A 23,062-nucleotide genomic window follows, 5' to 3' on the forward strand; every position below is an offset into this window, starting at 1 on the left:
CCAAACTTTATTTCTTCCACTGTTATTTTTCATGCTGTTTCTATTGCGTTTAAACCAACAAAACTGCCAGTTGTGCCACCAACAAAACCCCGTGAGCCACAAACACAAGCCCGCAGCGACAGCATGCCGTGAACCCTCACGACCCGTTCGCTCGGATGCATCCGTTCGGAATATGAATGAGGGAAGCGAATCGTGGCCCTCGAGCCCGTGATGAACCGTGAGATGACATGAACGGCCCTTCATTCAGGATCGACCGCAGACGATCGCATGCATGATGGGAAAAATAAAGCGATCTGTTTGTTTGGCAATGCATGAATGCATCTGAGAAGAGGGGTTTTCAAACGGGGGTCCGGGGACCATCAGGGGCCGCGAGGGAGTGACTGTGGAAATGTTTCGAGAAAAACTGTAATAAAATTGTAAAAATAAGTTAAATAGAAAAATTATAAAATAAATAAAAAATTATATAAAGGAATAAAATAAATAAATATTAGATTAAAATAAATTTTGTTTTAATTAATTAAATAATAAAAATTTATTAAAATGAATTATAAACCAAATAAAAAACCTGATAAAGGAATGAAATAAATATTAGATTAAAATAAATTTATATTAATAAAATAAATAATAAAAAAACAGATTAAATTTCAAAATTGATAAAGAATAAAGGAATAAAATAAATATTAGATTAAAATAAATGTTATTAATAAATAAAATAAATAATAATAGATTAAAATGAATTATAAAAGTTACATTAAAATGATAATATAAATAGAAAAATAAAATTATTAAAAAGAATAAAATAAATAAATATTAGATTAAAATAAATTTGTATTAATAAAATAAATTAGAATTAAAAGAATTTTAAATAGATTAAAGTGAACTATAAATATATTAAAAATGAAAATAAGATTAAAATAAATAATAAATAGATTAAAATTCAAAATTGATAAAGGATAAAGGAATAAAATAAATTTTAGATTAAAATAAATGTTATTAATAAATGAATAAAATAAAAAACAAAAATAGATTAAAATGAATAATAAAAGTTAAATTATAAATGAATAAACAAGATTAAAATAAATAAAAAGAGATTAAAATAAACATTTTATATAAAGGAATAAAATAAATATCAAATATTAGATTAAAATAAAACGTGTATTAATAAATAAAATAAATAAAAAATAATTTAAAATGATTATAAAAGTTAAAACAGATTGAAATATATATAATTTAAATATACAAATAAATATATAATTTAAATATATTTTAATATAACAAAATAAATATAGAAATATAGAAATTTATATATAAACAATACACAGTGCAGTACTATAGTGAGTAAAAATAATAAAACTAAATATTTTCCAAATAATACTCATACAATTTCTTTTTGACAGTATAAATTGGGTCTTTATACATAAATATTTATAGCTGCCTTTTAAATTTCCCTCGCATGATGATGATCATATCTGGGGGTTTGTTGCATCTAAAGGATTGAAAAGCCCTGATCTAAAGCACGTTCAGTCCCTTCCAAGGGCATTTACCTAAAATCAGAAGTCAAAAGGTCTTCGGTTTATTCTTTAGCTGTCCCAGGACATGTCACGACTCACAGACTGGGAACAGAGGGGAAAAACGGAGGAAATAAACACACACACACACACACACACACACACACACACACACGGCACTGTGTGTTAGAGAGGGGAATGTGCAAAAGTCATTTGTCTTACCGCTACCTACCAGGCTTTCTCCTGCGCAACAAAACACAGCACACAAAGAGTTCAGTTTCCCACCGTTTACAACAGAACTGGCTAAACTTTCAGAGAAGAAGGATCTTATGCTGGCGCTTAAAGGAAGTGACGTGTTGGCCTGCAGGGGGCAGTGTGAGCGAACTCAGGGGTTTTCAAACCGGGGCCGGGACCATGAGGAAGCGCTAGGGTCCGTGCAACAGATGTAAATAAATAAATAAATAGTACAAAATAAATAATAAAAGGAAGATTAAGTAAAATAAAAATCTGATATAAATACAAATAATACATTTTAAATTGATTAAAAATAAAATAGATGAAAATTTCAATTTGATATAAATAAGATTAAAATGAATAAATAAAGATTAAAATTAACAAATAAATATTAGATTAAAATACATTTATATTAATAAAATAAATAAATAAAAAAAACAGATTAAAAATTAACTATAAAATGTATATTAAAATATGAAAATAAATAAGATTAAAATAAATAAAATACATTAAAATAAAAAAATTATAAAGGATAAAGGAATAAAAAAATACATTTTATATTAATAAATGAATAAATACTAAAATGAATTAATAAAGTTAAAATAATAAAGAAAAAGATGAAAATAAATAAAAATAGATTAAATTAATACAAATAATAAATATTTGATTAAAAATAAAATAGATGAAAATACAAATTTGATATAAATAAAAAAAAAAAAAAAATTGAGTAAAATAAAAATGTGATAATGAATAATATAAATAAAATTAGATTAAAATACAAATTTGGTATAAATAAATGAATCAAATAAATAAAAATAGATTACAATGAATTAAAAGATTCAAATAAATAGTGGCTCCTTGGAAAAGATGTAAAAAAGTAAAAATTATTAAATAAAATTTTAAAAAATTTATTTAAATAAATACTAAAAAGATTAAAATAAATAAAAATGGACTAAAATACAAATTTGATATAAATTATTAAAATAACAAATATTTGATTAAAATAAAAATGTGTTAATATTTATGTGTTAATAAATGAATAAAATAGATTAAAATTTATTCAACTTTTATAATTCATTTTAATCTATTTTTATCTACTTATTTAACTTATATAATTCATTTTAGATTAAAATAAATAAAATATTGAATTAAAATAAATATAGTAGAGAGCTAAAGTATTTTAAACATGACAATATTTTTTACAGTATAAATGAGGTCTTTATGTATAAAAGCGTATAGCTGTCATTCAGATATTAAGATGGGCGTCCCTCACAGGATCACAGATGGGGTGTGTGACATCTGAAGGATTGAAAACCCCTGAGCGAACTATAACTCGCTAGAACGACCATAACTAAACTTGCCAGGTGCAGTTTTGAACGTGTCTGGAAACTCACCTTTGACCTCATGGTGCGCTCTGAGCGCTTGGCTGCCGCAGCCGCTATTTTTAAAATGTCAGGATTGCTCTTGGACTTCATGATATCTGAAAGGAAGGACAGCCAGCCGGTTCACAACATGCACGTCAAAGCATTTCAGTGGCCGTGGATGTAGCGGCGAGGGCCGTACCGTAACCGCCGCGCTCCACGTCCTCCAGCGTGGGGTCACCCAGTGCATCATGGGCCTGCTGCAGCTGCTCACGCAGTCGGCCCAGATCCCGCTCCGCTTTGGCCCGTACGATGCTCAGCTCCGTGTAGATGTCCTTGTATTTATCGGTTGCATATTTTTTATCCTATGATGAGACGTGAGCAGGTCATTCTTCAACAGGCTTCATCAAATTTAAGAACAAAAATATCTTGAATGGAATAACAAAAGTATTTAATTGAGTTTAATTGAGGGACAGAAAACAGGTTGTTGTTTTATTTGAATTTCTTGCCATATCAGCTACAGATTCAACATTCAACAAACATTTTATAAAATTCAATTTAGAAGAAAGACTCAGCAATTTTGTATAAAGAAGCCTATAAAGCCTATAAAATAAATTAATGTTTTCATGGTGTTTATATTGTAATATGTTGTATTTGATCTCACTCATCTTTTTAAATGTGCGGCTTTAAATAGTAAAGCTTCAAAATAAGAGTCCTGGTGCATTTCGGGCTTATTTTTAATAAAAGTCCTGCCTTTTTTGGGTTATTATTTGGATTTTTGGTCATTTCTGACATTTAATTCAACAAACTCTTTCTGGGCCGCCCGTCACAGGAAGGAAACATTATTCAACATTTAATATATAGATTTTACTAGTATCAGCACAATAATCTGTTTATTGCCCTTCTTTTCATTTAATAAATAAAATAAAAAAATATTTGAGTAAAATAAAAAAATGTGTTAATAAATAAAATTAGATTAAAATACAAATATAAAACATAAAAAAAAGAATAAAATAAAAATAGATTATAATGAATTATAAAAATAAATATATGTATATATAAAATATATACAAATATTTTTTTTATAAAAATATATATATATAAAAAGTAAAAATAAATAATAAGATTAAATAGATTAAAATAAATCAACACTAAAAATATTAAAATAAATAAAAAATTTTTTATATAAATTAAAATAACATTTGATTAAAATAAAAATGTGTTAATAAATGAATAAAATAAATCAATAAAAACATGAATTATATACATTAAAAAAATTGATTAAAATAAATAAAAACTTTTATAATTCATTTTAATCTATTTTGAACATTATCCTATCAGCAAAATCCAATATCAATTGACCTCTAATTTAAAATATATTAGTACCAATTTCAATACGTATGTATATACTGAATAAAGCACGTCTTGAGTATTTTAAACATGAATGTGTGCTGAATCAGTGCTTTAATTAAGCAAATTTTTAAATTATTTTGAGACTGCAGGTCTTTGTTCTGTATGATATTCATTTTATTTGTGCAGGTGATTTTATAAACTCTACAGATACCCTGTACAAACCCTTGATTTTCAAAGTCACTTTGGATAAAGGCGTCTGCTGAATGCATCAATGTAAACAAACGCAAGCACAGGTGAAGATGCAGCACTTACTCTTTGGGCAGTTTGCAGCTCATCTTTTAAAGAGTTGATCTCCTGCTTCAGATACTGCACTTCTGACTCTTTCACCCTCAACATTACCTGTAAACACAAGCAGGACGATGAGGTTTTCATTCCCAAAAGATGCTGTGGAAAAAGTCCTAGATAGAAAGGGAAGCAGCAGACCTCCAGCTCATACAGCTCCTTCCCCTGCATGACACCGCCAGCGTCTCCGCCGTCCTCGCTCGCCATCGAGCGCATCTTCGTGATCTCAGCTGCCAGACGATTGTTTAGCTCCTTCATAACAGACAAGACAGCTTTGAGATACAGAAATAGTTCAAAAGGAGGTCTTCTGTGCATCTGGAGTGGATTTATTTGCTTTAAGGTCATCAGGGTTGAGCAATATGACCACAATATAGCAATACAGGTACAGTACAGGTCACGGTTACCTGGTTGTGCGCATTGAGTTCCTGGTTCTCCCGTTGGCACTGTCTGAGCGCCTGCCTCTCGGCCTCCAGCGCTTGGGCCAGATGAGCGTTTTCCAAGCACTTTTGAGAGTACTGCTCCGACAGCACCTCGATCTCCCTCTGGTATGACATCAGCTCCTCCCTACAACACAAACACACATTTCTCCTTTCAGTTTGTAGTGATGATAAAAGAGCAAGGCCTTAAAGTCTAGACAGAGGCACAGCCAAGAGCCTGAGGGCAGATTATGTGAACGTAGACAAAGAAAGAAACCAGATTTGGCATCTTGGCTGCACTGCCCCAGGATACACTTGGCAGTAGAAGCATGCAGTCATGCAGTCAAGCTTTGGGCACTTAAACCTTTATCCACTCCAATTAATGCAGTATGCAAAAGTCTTAATTGCTTAATCGCAGATTTAACAGTGAATTTAAAAGTAATGCACGAGTATAAAGCGGGAGGTGTGGCATCGTAAACTTGCTTCATACACTCAAAAGCAATAAAATCTGAAGAGACAGGTTCTTTATTTCTCAAAAGAATGTAAAGGTGTGGCTGAAACCGCATAAAGGAACAACAACTGACTCGTGCTGTTTGCGGATTTCCTCGATGTCTGCGTTTTCAGTGTTGTTGTTGGCCTTGCGCGCTTTCTCCAACTCCTTCTCCAGCTCCGTCCGATGTGCGTTCTTCATCGCTTCGATAGCTGATCAAATAAAAACAATGCTGCGTATTAGTTTTAAAATCAGATATTGGCACAAAATAATGCTTCCATAGGACATGATGAACATATTCATTTGATATTAAAAACTTTCTACAATGTCCTATTCAGCATTTTGTATATGGGCCATTTTACAGAATCGGTGAAAACTGCTGTCCCACAACCATAAAACACATTTAAAAAGCATTAAGGTATTCAAATTTCAGATGTTTTCAAAGATCCTTCTATTATCTATTGAATCTCACAATAATATTTAAAATATCAGTAAGTTTAATATATATAAAATCATCATTTATTGGGTACTTTCAATTGGGAGGTGTCTGTCCCAAACCCTAACATCAAGTTATGAAAATGATATTGAAATCATTTTTTCCATTGTTGTTTTTAAAAAATATATTTTATGTTTTTTTAAATAAAGTGAAGTTAAAAAAAATATATATTTATTTTTAAATCATGAAACTTTATGTAAAAAAAAAAAAAAAAAAAGAAAAAAAAAAAAGCGTCCCGCATTTTCACGTCACTACCGAAACACTATGTTTTAGTCCATTGTCTGAGACTGATTTTAACACTTCTACATTTTTGAAATATTCCTGTGTCCCTCCCTCTCATAGCCTCTCTTTCAGAGTAGATAGGTCCATCATTTTGAGTTAAATATGTTCAAAAGTCTGAAAATCTGTGTAACTTTAAGGAATGTCACTACCGAACACCCTTTTTCTGCAATTAATCAAACTTTTTTGGGTGTTATTCAAAAAAATTTGGTTTATGTTTGTACAACTGTTCAGAACTGTGCTAGCTAACCATGTGCCGATCAGCATCTTTGAGCGGCTCAAAAGTATCTAAAATTGTCACTACCGAAACTTCACCACGTTTCGGTCGTGACTGTTTCGGTAGTGACAAAAGGAACACATAATCGTTTATTTGGGGGAAATAAACAATTTTAGTACAGTTATGCAAATTATTAGTGTTTTATTATGTGAGTGAAAATCCTGTAATGTGATGTGGTCACTACCAACACATTACTGTCATTACCGAAACTGTGCAGTCACGACCGAAACATGGGATGTTTTGTCAAAAATAAAGAATACTGAGTTATCAACTAAGATGTTTTTATAGTGTTTGGTTCAATGTTTATTCAAACTAATGAATCCTAAACTTCATGACTTTTACAAAGAAAGATTGGATTCAAAATACAACAAATCTCATAAATTACACTTGAAATACTGTTAGAATTGTAATTGTGATTGATTTACCTGTGAAAACTTTCTTTTAAAAAATAGCAAAAAAATATATTTGCAAGGTAGATGTAAACAAAATCTTAATAGGTCAATGTAAGCCTTCTTATTAAAATTATTTATTATTGTGTTCCGGTAGTGACAAATACAATACGAGGATTAACTACACAATTACTAGAAATAAGTACCTTGGATATTATACAATTTGCATACATACAAAATCTGTGGAAAAAGACATTTTTTCCCACTCTGACTTTGAACCAGTTCTGTAGAATGGCCCGTATATGATCTGATTCCAGCTACTTTTACACACAGTAGGGTTAATTTCATAGTTTGTTGTTCGTAAACTGATCCCACTCATTTTCATTTGTTGATAATGTAGGACACTAAGGTAGTGTTAAGTTCTGAGAGAATGACCCGTCTGCTCCTGTCCCGTTTCGTCCTTACTAACCAGAGATAGTGGCCGCGGTCTCCTCTGCCAGCAGTCTCTCCTTCTCTTCCTGCAGTTTCTCCAGTTCCCGCTGGTGCTTTTTCTGCAGCTCATCTATTACCTTCTGGTGAGACTCTTCCATGGCAGCGAAGCCTCGTTCACACGTAGCCTGTAGGGAAATGTAGGAAGCAGCATTTAGTGCACCTTCATTTGGATCGACTCAAGTCCACTTCTATTTCATCTGACAGGGACAACACTTACACAGACGACAGACATTAGCGATGTGTGGACAGAACGGCGTCCACACAAAGCCAGATATTAATAACCTACGATGACATAAAGGGACACAGAGGCCAGTGAGAGATGGCTTTGGAAAAGTAACATAAATCCACATACTGTGTGTTCAGACAGCGATCCCAAAAGATTGGACACTTTAGCCAGACTTGAATGCACGAATGTCATTGGATCAGATACAAAATTTCAAATGAAGAGCAATTTAATTTAAAGATGGCACAAACACACTTTATATGCAAGCTTTTTTCTGACGGGAGAATAAAATAAATAATTGCGACTTTTTAAACTCATTTTATTTTATTTATTTCAATTCTGACTTTTTTCTCAGAATTAAAGGGATAGTTCACCCACAAGAGAAAATTTACTCACCCTCATATTGTTCCAAACCTGTATGAGTTTCTTTCTTCTGTTGAACATAAAATAAAGGTGACTAACCAGACAGTTGACGTTAGCCATTGACTTCCATAGTATTTACTATGGAAATCAATGGCTACCGTCAACTGTCTGATTAATCATCTTTATTTATATAGTGTTTTTTGTTCTTTTTTTACAATACAGATTCAAAGCAGCTTTACAGTGATAGCAGGAAAATTATGCAACAAAGTTTTGGGTGAACTATCCCTTTAAGAGGAAAAAAAAACTCTTAAAAGGAATTGCGATACAAACTCAGAATTGTGCAATACAAACAAATAATTGTGAGATATAAACTCAGTTGCGATATATAAACTAGCAATTATGAGGAAAAACATCAGAATTGTGAGTTACAAACTCGGAATCGCGAGTTACAAACTCGGAATCGCGATATAATTTCAGAATCGTGACAAAACTCAGAATCACAAGATACAAGCTCAGAATCGCGGGATACAAACTCAAAATTGTGATATAATCTCAGAAACGCGACAAAAAGTCAGAATCATTGCAATTAAAAACTCTGAATCGCGAGATACAAACTCGGAACTGCGATACAAACTCGCGATACCGCGATACACAAACTCGGAACTGCGATACAAACTCGCGATACCGCAATACAAACTCGGAACCGCAATACAAACTCGGAACCGCAATACAAACTCGGAACCGCAATACAAACTCGGAACCGCAATACAAACTCGGTTTTTGCAAGATACCAACTCGGTTTTTGCAAGATACCAACTCGGAATTGTGAGATACCAACTCGGAACCGCGAGATACAAACTCGGAACTGCGATACAAACTCGGAATCGCAACATACCAACTCGGTTTTTACAAGATACCAACTCGGAATTGCGAGATACCAACTCAAAATCGCGATAACTCAGAATCGCGAGATACAAAGAATTGGTATATAATCTCAAATGCGACAAAAACTCAGAATCATTGCAATTAAAAACTCTGAATCGCAAAATACAAACTCAGAATTGTGATACAAACTCGGAATTGCGATAAACTCAGAATCGCGAGATACAAACTCAGAATTACGAGGTAATTCAGAATTGTGATTTAAACTCAGAATTGTGATAAACTTGCAATCACGAGATATCAAAAAGTTTGAATTGTGAGAAAAAGTTGCAATTACCTTTCTAATTTTTTATATTCCATGGCAGAAACAAGCTTCCGTACACTATGCAAAATGCTTGATTTGTGATTAAGCAGTCAATATACTGTTCGAACTCGAGATGAAAAGTATTTGAACACGTGGTTGTCAAACATTGGAGATAGTTAATATGATTCTCTACATCTGTGAGAACTGACTTCACAGGTGCACTAAAATCACCTTGACACCAATTGATTAAATGTCATTGCAAAAATGGCTCAGAAAAACACTAGCATTTGTTTGCAAATACTTTTGAGATTTCAACTTCTAACGCAATGAAATTCAAACATTTGTGGCTCAAATGTCCAAGTATATTTTGGGGCACTATATATGGTTTTGTCTGTCGATACGACGATTAATTTCCCTGGGGCCACATCTGAAAAACAACTGGAATGTTCAAATCTAAAAAAAAAACAAAACAAAAAAAAATACAGCATTCCTTTATCTGTACTATTTCCCATTAATGTAAATAGGATTACAGCTACTACATAGTTTAATTTCAGTACAAGAGATTTCAATGCTTTTCCGACCATGCAAACCCAACGCACTTCCGCTGTCTATTCAACGGCCCTGATCTCTGTACTCAAGTCCAGCTCTGATCAGACGAGCGAATGAAGCAGTTGTTTTTGCAGGATTAAGGTCCCGGGACACGACCCATCTCCTGAACCAACTCTTCCTGTCTCCATATCACAACCGCACCTGCACTTGTTTATTCACCAGCCTCTCTGGGTGGAAAATCTCATTTCCTCTTTCGACAAACACGTGTCCAGTATCACATACTGATGACAAATTTAGCACGACTGAGTTGTGCAATTATAAATTTAATGTCTTTAACGAATCAATCTTTTTAATACAAATTTAGATACAGTCTAAAATTTTAAATATAAACTGCATGTACTTTGACAGCTGCGCCAATGCCAATTCCATTTATGAGGTTATGAAACAAGCCTCATAAACTTTCATGTTTACAATTTTTCTATGAGTGTAAAATGATCTAGTCAGGAACAGACTTGAATTCTTGCCTTTAAGCCACATCACACTGACAAAATAATAGAAAACTACAGCAATTATTGCTAGTTTGTATGTTTTTAATCAGCAACCGAGTGACATAAAAAACTAGTTGTTGGAAATTTTCAATAGCCAGATGGTGCAACAATGCAATACTGTAGTTTAGGTAATTTATCAAATAAAATACAATAAATCTGATTTATTATAATGCATAATGCAACTTAATTCTATCTATCCTCAGAGTCAATTCTTTCACAAAAACTTTCAGTTATTGTCATGCATTATTTATTATTAATTAAGTTAAAGCAGCTGGCATCAAAGATGAGCAGCAATTTATGCAAAGAACTAGACTTGCAAAAAAGCACTGGCTGTTAATCAAGCAAAGAGCTTAAGTGTGAAAACAAGTTCAGAACCAAGTCTACCAGTTTTCAGAATTCGCTGACGTAAAGAGTATGCAGTTATGCATTCTTCGATACATCTGACGAACTGATTCTTAATTGCTCTCCATTGGGTTCAACTGGGTTTCTTCAATGAGAGAATTGTGCGCACATAATCGTATTTTCCCGGGCGTATTATCCACACTCCTAAGGTTAAAGCGTACATGCACACCTACGGTTAACAGCCATGCATCACTGGTGATGGATATTAGGCTAGACCAAAGCACCACAAAGCGGGGTTAGTATGAGAAAAGGAAGGGAAAGGGTCAGGTTTAAGGTTGCCACATGAAGTCATTACAGACGGAGAACAGCAAGGACATGGAACTCCTTGACCTTTAGGTTTTCCAAGTCTTTCTCGTATTTCAGACGCAGCAATGTTGCATCCCCATCACGCTCTTGCCGATTCATTTCCTCAGTCAATTCGGACACCCGGGACACAAGCTTTTGGATCCGTACTTTGAGGGAAGTCGAGTTTGGCTCGCCATCCCCTCCAGGCTCTTCTTCAACAGGTCCGACGACGTCCGTAAGCTCTTCCATCTCTCGATTGAAGCGGGCTTGTAAGTTATTACACTCCATCTCATGCTTCTTCTTGAGGTTCTCCATGCACACTGTCAGGGAGTCGATCTCTTTCACGTTCTCCTCGGATCTCAGCTTCAGATTCTCAGCAGCCTTGGCCACTTCCTGTCTCAGCTTCTCTGCTTCTTGTTCGTACACCTCCTTTAATTCTCGCAGCTCCTTTTTATGCTTAGCCATTGAGTCCTGAAGCTGTATGGCCTTGTCCAGAGAGTCGATTGGTTCTCCTTCGATCTGAATGTGGGTGACTGCCGTTAAGTCTCCACTGTGGACATCGCTTGACGCAACCTGCTTCTCCTCTAGTTCAGACTGAAGTTGTGCTCTCAAAGAAGCACAATTTGCACACGCAGACAGGTCTAACCGTTTCATCTCTGGGAAGATCTGTAGAACCACAAAGTACATGGATGTTACGTCCATTATGGCCTCACGAATGTACTCGGACCAGCATCTTTGAGTATCACAGCTCGAAAGAGCCAAAGCCAATGACTGTAGCTGCTCATTTGTTCGTTCCCTAAGAACCGAAGCGGTCTGATTCAATAACGCCACTTTCTTCTCAACGACTTCAGCGAGACTCTTCATAACGCAGGGATTGGTGGCATGATCAAACCAGCGATTCAAAATATTTGATTTCATTGTCTCTTCACTCCATTTTCCAGTGCTTTCATCCGTGCAAGTTGCAGGTGTTGCACGTTCTTGGAGGTTGGAGATATTATTCATAAGAAGCAGCATTTTATTATCCACTAGCATACGCTCAATGACGTTTCTTGCATCTTCAAGGGTTCGCTCTTTCTGACCGTCCTCTAAACCACCTAAAACTTCACGTAGAATCCTTCTCTCAAACATCAATCCTGTCTGATTCTCATCCAAAATGTTGGTGCTGGACAAATCCCATTCTGTAGTTGCCTTACTGCCAATTACCAACATGTCAAGTACATGATTAAGAGACTTCGACTTTCTCTTGAACTCTTCCACGACCTTCTCAATTACATCTTCATTTGTGACTGATTCTTCTCTCTGCATCAACTCTTGGCATCCACCACTTTCTGTTTCTGGTTCACTACCAAACGTTGCTTGAGTTCCTGCCTTCGGTTTCAACGTTCGCGAATCTACAAGCATCTGACTAAACATCCTTGCGGTCTCTTCGTGTTTCGTAAGGAGCTCTGTATTCTGGTGCTGAAGTTCTCGACAGACCTGCTCAGCATTTTGAAGCTTCTTCTCCTTCTCTGAAAGCTCGGACTGAAGGACCTCCAATTGGCGCTTGAGTTCGTCTTTCTCCAAATCGAACTCTTTATCGCCTTCGCTTTCTGCCACCTGAAATCCCAGACCCCTAAGAGTGGCTTCTTTTAATTGCAATCTTTTCTCTGTATCTTTCAAATTATTACCAAGCGTCTCCAATTTAACAAGAGCCTCTTGCAGCTTCTGCGATTTTTCACTGAGTTCTCGCTCGTACACATTTTTATAAGCGGTCCCGTTGTCTTCCTGCTCCCGGTTCACGTTGGCTTGCGTATATTTCTGACTGCTATGCAGTCTACAAAGCTCTGCTTTCAGCCTGTCTATTTCTCGATCCGCTTCTCTCAACTGGTTAACAATTTCCTGATAGCGCTGGTTCAAAGCTACGTTTTCGTTCGCAAGCAACTCCACCTGCTGCGACAGATCTCTGCTGGTCATTTCAGGATGGTCTTCTCTATAGCAACCTGATGCATACGGATTCTCCATTTTCTGCATCTGGACTCTTCCCAACATGTCCTCCATGTTGACCAAACGAGCTTCATAGTCTCGGATACAGTCTCCAGCCCTTTCCAAGCTTTTCCTCATTGTCTCATTCTCAATTTCCTGTTGGTTCTTGAGGCTTTCCAACAGTTTCTGGCATTGCATCATTTCGCCTACTGACCTACTGTACTCACTTCCTTCCTGTCCTTGAAGAGATTCTACCCAAATGTATTCGCTATGCGAGTGCATGAGCTTTATCAGCTCCCTCAACGTCAGAGGCTCACTTGCGTCTATCAAGCCCTCGAGCTCTCTAATCTTTCCCTCACTATCCTGAAGTGTGAAACTGACTGTTTTTTGAATGGAGTTTGAGGGACAGACCTCTGAGGTGGCAGTTTTTTTGGTGTCAGAAAGGCAAGGTTCCTTTGTGGGCCAGTGTGAGAGAGAAAGGCCAAGCTGTGCCTGCATGTTGCGCTTTTTCAGTTCTTGCAGCTGCAGGAGCTCTTTGGTTTCCTGGTACTTCTTTGTTAAGCTCTGAGCTTGAGAACTAACCAGTTCAGTCCTCTTCATCTGTGGCTCTGTCTCAAGACTCAAAGGGGACTCCAGCTTGGAAAAGGGGACCAGACAGTTGGTTAACAGTCAGCATTGGTGAATTTCTAGAATATTAATCAACAATTATCCATAATTTTTGAGGCAAATGTACTATACATTACAACATCTCTATTAAGGTTAAAATCATTCAGCTTCTTTCATGGAATGATGTACATTAGAACGCTAGAAAAAAAATTAATGGCAAAAGGTTAGTAAATCGAAACAATGCATGCATATTAAGAGGTTAAAGAGTTGTTTCATGGGGTAAGTGACGCAAAATTAGTGCTAGGTAAGAATGCCAGAACAGTTACATGCCATCCAGTTAAAAGCCTGCAGTCCTTTTGAGGAACAATTTAACCTCACTATTGAGCAACCACTACTGTCAAATTATAGCAAACCTTTTTGATTCAAAGGTGAATAAATGAATCCATTAAAGACAACCTAGCTGGTGGAGATGAAAATGTGTCCTGGACAGACACTGAACATAGAGCATCACCTTTTATGTGTGAAACGATGCCATGCTTAAGATAAAATCACCCCAATATTTGCTTTTAATACATAAAAGCTTTAACTTTGCTATACTGAAAAGGTACATTTCTTACTCTAAGCTATTTAATCCCAAACAAGTCAATAAAAGCAATTTTGAGTCTCAGAAAACAATGCAACAATATTTTGAACAAAGCTAAAGACATACATACACACACACACACACATATAACACACACACAAACGCACACACATACTCTACAGCATATACTGAAAAAGTCAAGAATAGGGTTAAAAATGAGATGAACGAATGGTTAAATATGAATATAACATATCATGCACATTTGCCCTTAATAGGCATCTTTTCATATGCCAATGTTTATGTAGCACCTGTCTGCATTTTTAAATCATTTTCAACACCCTTAAGATACATTGATACTCAATGCTTTTGAGAAAATACAAATAGAGGACGAAACAGATCTGGCACTGAAAACTCTTAAACTACTGCATAAATACCAGTGCTGTCAAAATTAGCGCATTTGATTCATTTTTTCAGTTTAATCGCATTAGAAATATTGAACGCAATTAACGCAGAATCCGTCATAATTTGGCTAGCGTTACATTATATGATCACGCTCTTATTCACGCAAATGCTTTTAAACCATTCAAGCGCCACAAGACAAACGAGAACACGCTGTCTGTGAATATCATGTCATGTGACTCGTGTGCACAGAAAGACGCGCGCCAGTATCGAGTTCTCTTTCACGTTTGAACAAACAATAACACACACAATTATGACAAAATACCCGTTTTGTGGAGTATCCTCATAAGAGCAGTCTTAAATGAGGTAGATAACGACTTAAATGAACTTAAAGAGTTGTGAGGAAATGAGATGCGCGTCATGTTCGGCAGCGGCAGCTCTTAAAGTGACAGCAGCCTAATAAACCAGTTGCTGTGATGATTTCATTAATGTTCATCAAAGAACAAAGATAACAGAAAACTGTAGCTTTAATAAGGATTAATCTATATTTCATTTATAATTTATGCAGTGAAGGCTATAAAGTGTTTGATATCTTTTAAAAACAAATATTTAAAATACACTGTCTCTACATTAATTTGGAGAGTAAATGTGACATTATTATATTAATACTGTAAATTATTACAACAAAATTATTAAAAACTCCAACTCCAATCGCGATTATTTACAGAAAATATGTGAGATAAATTAGTTAATTTTTTTTTTTAATCGATTGACAGCACTAATACATACTGATAAAACATTTCCGATGGTTAAAAAAACAATTTCAAATGTGCTTCATTGAGTATGAATGTATCTGGAGGGCACAGTAAGTTCTGAGTATGTTTTCATGCCATCATTGCATAATGATTAATTCATGTTCAATTAATGTTAATAACTGCTATGTTGGAACATGCAATAGAGCTTGCATGAAATCGACATTTTTAATGCTAAAACATGGCAAGAGGAATCTTAAGTAGAGGCAAAAAGAGGATAAGAAACAAATTGTTCGTTTACATGCAATGGTCTCTAGACATGCAAAGCACGCGTTTGCAGCTTCGATGATAAAGATGGAAGCCATGTGTTTGATTTTGCCCTAATAATGATACACAATGGAAAAAAGTCAGTCAATGCCTGAATGCATTATGAAAAGCATGTGACATACCGGTGAAATGTAACCAGCGCGGATCTGCTGTTCCCGCTCGAGAGCGTTTTTGAGCTGACCCTCCAGCTCCAGCTTGTGCCGATTGGAGTCCATTAACTGCTGGTGGCAGCTCTCCAACTGAGCCTTCAGCTCTTCAACCTAACAACATCCACAGCACAAAGAGAAGTTATGACTTGAAACTACACATTTTTCAACTTTGCATGTTGGTGCATTTGATTTTGCATGCCCGTACCCCTTTTTTGTAGCTCTCAACGAGTTTCTCCAGCTCGGATGTGTCTCTGCTCTGATGGGTTGAGGGCAAAGGCACCCTCCTCTCCTCCCTGATGGGCGTCTTCTCCACCTGCTGCCAGCGCTGCTCTATCTCGTCCTCCACTCTCTGCTGCCGCTCCACCGATGGGGGCGGAGCATCTACCTGGACCACGCCCCCACTTTCAAAGTCCATCTTCGCAGTGTCAGCAGCAGGAGGATCGAAGGACGAGCCGGTGACACTCTCGTACCTCCTCCGGCGCTCCTCCCTCCTCTTGTTGCGCTCCGTCAGCTCAGCCTGGAAGGTGTCGGCCTCGTGCGCTCTCTGCTGGGCCAGAGCCTGGGCGATGGGACGAAACTCGGCCCAGTCAAAGGTTTTGGACCTTCCTTCTCGCCTCCGTTCTCTCGCCCGGCTCTTCTTTATTCCACCTTCCCGCTCTACTGACGCTTCAGAGGACGGGGAGTCCTGAGTGATGTCAGGCCGGGCTAGACTCTCAAACGGTCCACAGGAGCCGTGCTCGTCCGTCAGGCTGGAAATAGTTTATGAGCAAAATATAAATATTTTTAAGACAAAAACCATTTCTGTTTTAATGCATCATGCGTAGTAACACACCTCGCAACATCTGGGGCGGTGGACGGCCGGACGTTTTTCATGACTGCTTGGATCCAGTTGCGTCGTATTCCTGCGGTCATAGCGGAGAGCGTGTGCACCGCCTCTTGAGTCTGGTGTGAACAAAAATTGAGCACATAAAGATCAGAAGATCATTCTGCTTCATAAATATTTCAAAATCTTTTAAAATAATGAAAAGAGTGTTTTCGTTTGAGCGCTAAAGAACCAAACATGCTCAAAGAACTGGACTATCTGTTCCTGCAGTGCTTGGATGCCAAAAAGAAGTTTTCAATTACAATTAGAGAAACAAGTACAACAATTAAAAACGTCTTTATAACATGACATGCTAAATATAAATAAAATTAAAATTAAATAAAAAAAGTCAACAAATAAAAGGCCATAAAATGAAATAAAAAGTCCAATAGAAAACCCATAAAACAAAGGTAATACAATAAAAAGTTCACAAAATAAAATACAAAGTCCTTAAAAAAGTTAATAAAATAAAGTCCGTAAAATAAAAAGACCACAAAATAAAAATAAAATAGAAAGTCCATAAAACAAAGTTAATAAAGTTCATAAAATAAAATAGAAAGCTCATAAAACAAAAGGTTAATAAATAAAAAGTAAATTTTTAAAATAATAATAATAATAATAATAATAATAATAATAAAATAAAATGTCCTTGAAATAAAAAATTAAATAGAAAGCCCATAAAACAAAAAGGTAATAAAATAAAAGTCTGAAAAAAAATAAATAAAAAGTCCAAAAAATAAAATGTATTTTATTTTGAGGACTTTTTATTTAAAAGTCCTAAAAAAAGTTAATAAAATAAAGTCCATAAAATAAAGTCCACAAAATATAAATTTAAAATAGAAAGTACATAAAATAATAAAGGTCCATAAAACAAAGTTAATAAAATAAAGTCCACAAAATAAAATAAAACAGAAAGCTCATAAAACAAAAGGATAAGAAGTAAAAAAAAAAATAATAATAAAAAAAATAAAAAGTCCTTGAAATAAAAATAAAATAGAAAGCCCAAAAAACAAAAGGATAAGTAAAAAGTAAAAAATAAAAAAAATAATAATAAAATAAAAAGTCCTTGAAATAAAAATAAAATAGAAAGCCCAAAAAACAAAAGGTAATAAAATAAAAGTCTAAAAAAATAAAAAGTCCAAAAAATAAAATGAATTTTATTTTGAGGACTTTTTATTTAAAAGTCCTAAAAAAAGTTAATAAAATAAAGTCCATAAAATAAAAAAGTCCATAAAACAAAGTTAATAAAATAAAAAGTCCACAAAATAAAATAGAATAGAAAGTCCATAAAACAAGTTAATAAAATAAAAAGTACAAAAATAAAATAAAAAGAAAGAAAGAAAAGAAAAGAAGAAAAAAAAAAGCTTTAGACAGACTTACATGAATCTGGAAGCCATAGTTCCGTTGAGCCTGATACTCTGTGACATTATAGCATGTACTGAGGTCAATCTCTCCATCAAGATCAGACGCCTGTTGACGTTAAAAATAAAAAACACTGATTCAGTGAGAGAAATGTTCTCAATTACAGCACTCAGGCTGATTGACAAAATAATAAAAGAATCTGAGGAGAATGAAAAGATAAATGAACCAGCACTGTGTGCACACCGAACTGCTTCAAACACATAATATTGTGAATTACCTCTTCAGCAATAGAATCCTTGTAGTATCGAAGACTGTGATCTGTCAGCACAAACCAATACTTCTTCCACTAAAACAGAAAAGCATAAGAAAAAGACAGACAAGATTTAAGATACTAGAAGAGATAACACATAGAAATGAAATCTATCAGATCATTACACAAAGCCCTGCATCAGTCTGATGTACAGGCAGGTTTAAGACATTTACCCTTCTTTAAAGACCATGTGAAAAAAGTCGAGAGGCTCTATCCTTTCAACTTCGACCTATTGAAGCAGTTCAATCAAAGTGTGTGATGGCCTTTAAACAGCATCAGTGCACGCTTTGAGTCGGACATTTGAGCTGAATAACTTTGATCAACGTCAAGTCAGAAAACAGCTTCCCATCTTCAGTACATAAAGATGATGCATTTAAAAACTAAGAACTTGCTCTGTAAACTTCAAATACAGAAGCCAATGCACATTTTTACTGTTTTTTGCACATATTTAACCACATTAAGCAAAGACGTAATAATATATAATACTGTAGGTATAATATACAATATGCTACACAATCTTAGTGATGCACCGACATCGATGCAAAATCAATGACCAAACCTTTGACCTCAAAAGCTCTTCAATGCTCATAGCAGAAATAATAACTCTAGAGGAGCATTTTGCTGAATATATACACTATATTACATATTCATTATATTTACTTAACCTGTTAGAGATATCTTCATTATTTAATCAATGTATGTTTGAATAAATGTCATGAAAAAAGTTATTTTCTCCTTTTATTTTTGCTTTTTTACAGTTTAATTGTTTATATTACTATGGAAGCTTGTTTCCGCCACTGAATAAAAAATAAAGGTAATTGGGACTTTTTATCTCGCAATTCTGAAGTCAGAATTGCGAGATATAAAGTCAGAATCGCGAGTTATAAAGTCAGAATCGCAAGTTATAAAGTCAGAATTGCGAGATATAAAGTCAGAATCGCGGGATATAAAGTCTGAATTGGTAGAAATAAAGTCAGAATCGCGGGATATAAAGTCAGAATCGCGTGATATAAAGTCTGAATCACGAGATTTAAAGTCTGAATCGCGAGTTATAAAGTCAGAATTGCACGATATAAAGTCAGAATTGCGAGATATAAAGTCGGAATTGCGAGATATAAAGTCGGAATTGCGAGATATAAAGTCAGAATTGCGAGATATAAAGTCAGAAGTTTATATCACAATTTTGAGTTTATAACTCACAATTCTGACTTTATTTCTCGCAATTGTGTCTTTAAATCTCACAATTCAGAGAAAAGTCAGAATTGTGAGATAAAGTCAAATTACCTTTTTTTATTTAGTGGCGACAACAAATTTGACAAATTGGAGTAGAAACAATTTAAAAGAACAAAAAAAAAAAACAAGTTAAAACTCCCTTGTGTGCAACTTAAATGTGTTTTGGTAAAAAAAAAAATTATTTCAGTGCATCACTATACAATATAATATACAGGACTTAAAATTAATTATCATCAAACATCAAAAGGTAATAAACAGCAATAACACATAATACTAAAAATATTAATATTACAACATCATATTGAAAAAAAAAAAGACTGGCTCTTTAGTCGAAAGACATTTTTAGGAAATGTTATCAAATAAAAAGCAATAAAATCAGTAATATTTGCAATGTTGCTTTATACAATTCAGAATATTTTATATATATATATATATATATATATATATATATATATATATGTGGTGTGTGTATATATATATATATATATATATATATATATATATATATATATATATATATATATATATATATATATATATACATATATATATATATATATATACACACACACACACACACAACAGGTAAAATCATTGTGAAAACATTGAGAATATTCAATTCATCGGCCAGCAGTTTCCGTATTTCATTTCTCAACACTACACATCTATGAGATATAATCGGTTTATTGTTGACAAAGAAACACAAGCTTACCTGGCCTTGTTCATCAAGTTTCACCATCCAACCTTTCTTGAAGTTCAGCAGGTCTGGCTGTAATCCAAAAGGGAAGCGGTCATGAATATAAACAGAGGAACAGCTGAGATATTCGTGTCATATGAAGTGAGATCACACAGGTCTCCATGCATGAGGAGCAGAGCAAATATCAGGTGTGAGGCGTGAAGTACTGAAACTACGACGAGCTTTCACTCGCCATCCAAAACCTACCGACAGGAGTCCAAGAGCTCGCCTCGCTTTCAGACATTTCAACAAGCACAACACAAAGCGTTTTCTGCATTTGGTTCTTTTACACTCTTGGGTGAGAGAAAAAGATGACGGTAAGGGGAAAACACACTCCGCATGCCAGGTCTGATTCTCTTGAACTCAAGTGCTCCACACAAAAGGAACAACAAAACAGGCGTTTGTGTATTGCGTCCAGGGAAAACAGGGTGTTAAGAGTGCTGGACAGAGCAACAACACACACACACACACTCAAACACGCACCATACACACACTGAAAAGAGCAGGAGTGTAAAATACTTGAATTATTTTACTTGATTACTATATTTAAGTATTATTTGGGGGAATTTGCACTTTTCTCGAGTGCAATTTAAACAGAAAACATGTACTTGTCCATAATTACAGTAGGTTTTTTGGGTTATTTAGCCTAACCGAACAATAGAGTGTAACAAATGTTCTGGAAGCGAAAATATAATTCAAAAATTCAATAATATAAATATAAATAAGACAGAACTCTTACTTACAAAGTGTTTTTGTGTTACAATGTGCTTTTTAATTGTTGTTCTACTGTTTATAAAAATGCACTAGATGGCTGTTTTTGACCTCTGCGTCATTGTGTTTTGTTTTTCCCCCCTCAACAAAAACTTTCTTTGTCTGCCTGACAAAACATTTAATACAATTAATTTACTTTGCATATAGAAAATGATTCAAAATGATTAAACAAGAAACCCCTCTCTCATTTTTTCTAGTTTTTTTAGTACTTGAGTAAAATTAAAAGCAAAAAAAAGTTTTACTTTCACTCCAGTATATTGAGTAAATGTTTATTCATATCCATACTTTCACTTAAAGGCGCAATATGTAGTTTTTCGCTGTTAGAGGTCGCATATTCAAAACAAAGACGTAGCTGATGACGCTGAGATTGAGCACGGAATCATGGGAGATGTCGTCTTCACCTCACAGCCGGTGGAAATGAATTGGGACGGGAAATCATGTTCATGGATGGCAGAAATCATGTTCATGGATGAGATTATTAACGTTACTGCAGTTACTGCAGCGGAGCAGGAGCGATTGCTAATGAGAGACAAGCGCGACACGCCTTGAGAGCAGCGGAACTTTGCTCTCGCCAGTCGCCGGCGCTGCTTCCGCTTTTCCAGTCATGAGTATGAGGTAACACAGCTCTGTTTATCATATTAGATTCATTTGAGTGTGTTGAAAATGATGTTATAACGTTACTCTGTGCGTTCGCTCGGCGGCTGCTGTGAGACACTTGTTGCACACTGCAGTAAGACAGATCGATATTAGAATATCTTTAATATAATCAAGAAAACGAGATTCAAACAATAAGACTAAACATGTTGAGCTATATAACAATGATAAGTTTTCTGTTTACAAAATAAATACGGAAATCAAGGGTAACGCGGGTATGAGATCATTGATACAGGACACTTGGACACGCTCCATGTGCTGGTTAAAATTGCTCATCTCTCTGGATTTAAACATTCTTGGAAACATCTGAGATAATGTAAGTACACAAGTCAACAAAATATATAACACTGTTCTAGTGGTTTTTGGATATTTTAATCCAAAAATCTTACATATTGTGCCTTTAAAGGTGCAATATGTAAGAATTTTGCAGTACTTACAATATCCCAAATATTTGCAACTATTTGTAAATCGTGAGAAAATTGCAATTTTAACCAAGGCTCCGGGATGTGTGAGGAGTCGACTGTCGATTGCGTCATACCTGCGTTACCCTCGGTTTCCGGTTTTATTTTGTAGAAACCATGGAAACACCAAAGACGCTTTAATATATTACACGTTTTAATAGACAAGGGAACAACTGTTTTGATATATTTATAGACAGAAAACTAATTATTGTTATATAGCTCAACACGTTTAGTCTTATTGTTTAAATCTAATTTTCTTGATTTTTTTGCGAGTACCATGCTTTACCATGCCTCAGAGAAAAACACTATTTTGTGAAGTAGCTAACATAGCATAATCAGATGCAGCTTTATTTTTAGTAACAGTAATACAGCATTTTCTCCATCATACAATACGCTTTAAAATTAATTACATGCCATTTATCAACACAAGCCATCCAGCATTTAATATGATATTGTAAAATCGATCTATCTTACTGCAGTGTGTAACAGTGTCTCACAGCAGCCGCCGAGCGAACGCACAGAGTAACGTTATAACAATTTTCAACACTCTCAGATGTATCTAATATGATAAACAGAGCTGTGTTACCTCATACTCATGACCGGAAAAGCGGAAGCAGCGCCGGCGACTGTGGCATAATAAAAGTTCCGCTGCTCACGGCGTGTGTTGCGCAATCGCTCCAGCGGCCTCGTTCAGCTCCCACA

At 34.9% G+C, this 23,062-nt stretch overlaps 1 protein-coding gene across 5 annotated transcripts in view; it reads right to left on the reverse strand.

Annotated features, from left to right (window-relative positions):
- The window catches only part of mprip (myosin phosphatase Rho interacting protein), a 56,132-nt gene that overhangs the window by 909 nt on the left and 32,161 nt on the right, over positions 1–23,062 (reverse strand). Inside the window, exons 10-24 of one of the 5 annotated variants that reach the window (XM_051914370.1) lie at positions 20,451–20,507; positions 18,473–18,541; positions 18,214–18,303; positions 16,804–16,913; positions 16,177–16,720; positions 15,945–16,082; positions 11,239–13,791; positions 7,615–7,762; positions 5,799–5,916; positions 5,203–5,362; positions 4,940–5,050; positions 4,769–4,855; positions 3,306–3,468; positions 3,137–3,222; positions 1,545–1,613 (exon numbers count right to left, since the gene is read on the reverse strand). In XM_051914370.1, coding sequence (XP_051770330.1) covers positions 1,581–1,613; positions 3,137–3,222; positions 3,306–3,468; positions 4,769–4,855; positions 4,940–5,050; positions 5,203–5,362; positions 5,799–5,916; positions 7,615–7,762; positions 11,239–13,791; positions 15,945–16,082; positions 16,177–16,720; positions 16,804–16,913; positions 18,214–18,303; positions 18,473–18,541; positions 20,451–20,507 — 4,467 coding nt within the window. In that variant the 3' untranslated portion in view covers positions 1,545–1,580. Of the gene's footprint in view, positions 1–1,544; positions 1,614–1,730; positions 1,752–3,136; positions 3,223–3,305; positions 3,469–4,768; positions 4,856–4,939; positions 5,051–5,202; positions 5,363–5,798; positions 5,917–7,614; positions 7,763–11,238; positions 13,792–15,944; positions 16,083–16,176; positions 16,721–16,803; positions 16,914–18,213; positions 18,304–18,472; positions 18,542–20,450; positions 20,508–23,062 lie in introns of all 5 variants that reach the window. The other 4 variants (XM_051914371.1, XM_051914369.1, XM_051914372.1 and 1 more) reach the window with 4 other exon arrangements.

The sequence above is a fragment of the Ctenopharyngodon idella genome, chromosome 12, assembly GCF_019924925.1.
Source record: "Ctenopharyngodon idella isolate HZGC_01 chromosome 12, HZGC01, whole genome shotgun sequence".
NCBI lineage: Eukaryota > Metazoa > Chordata > Actinopteri > Cypriniformes > Xenocyprididae > Ctenopharyngodon > Ctenopharyngodon idella.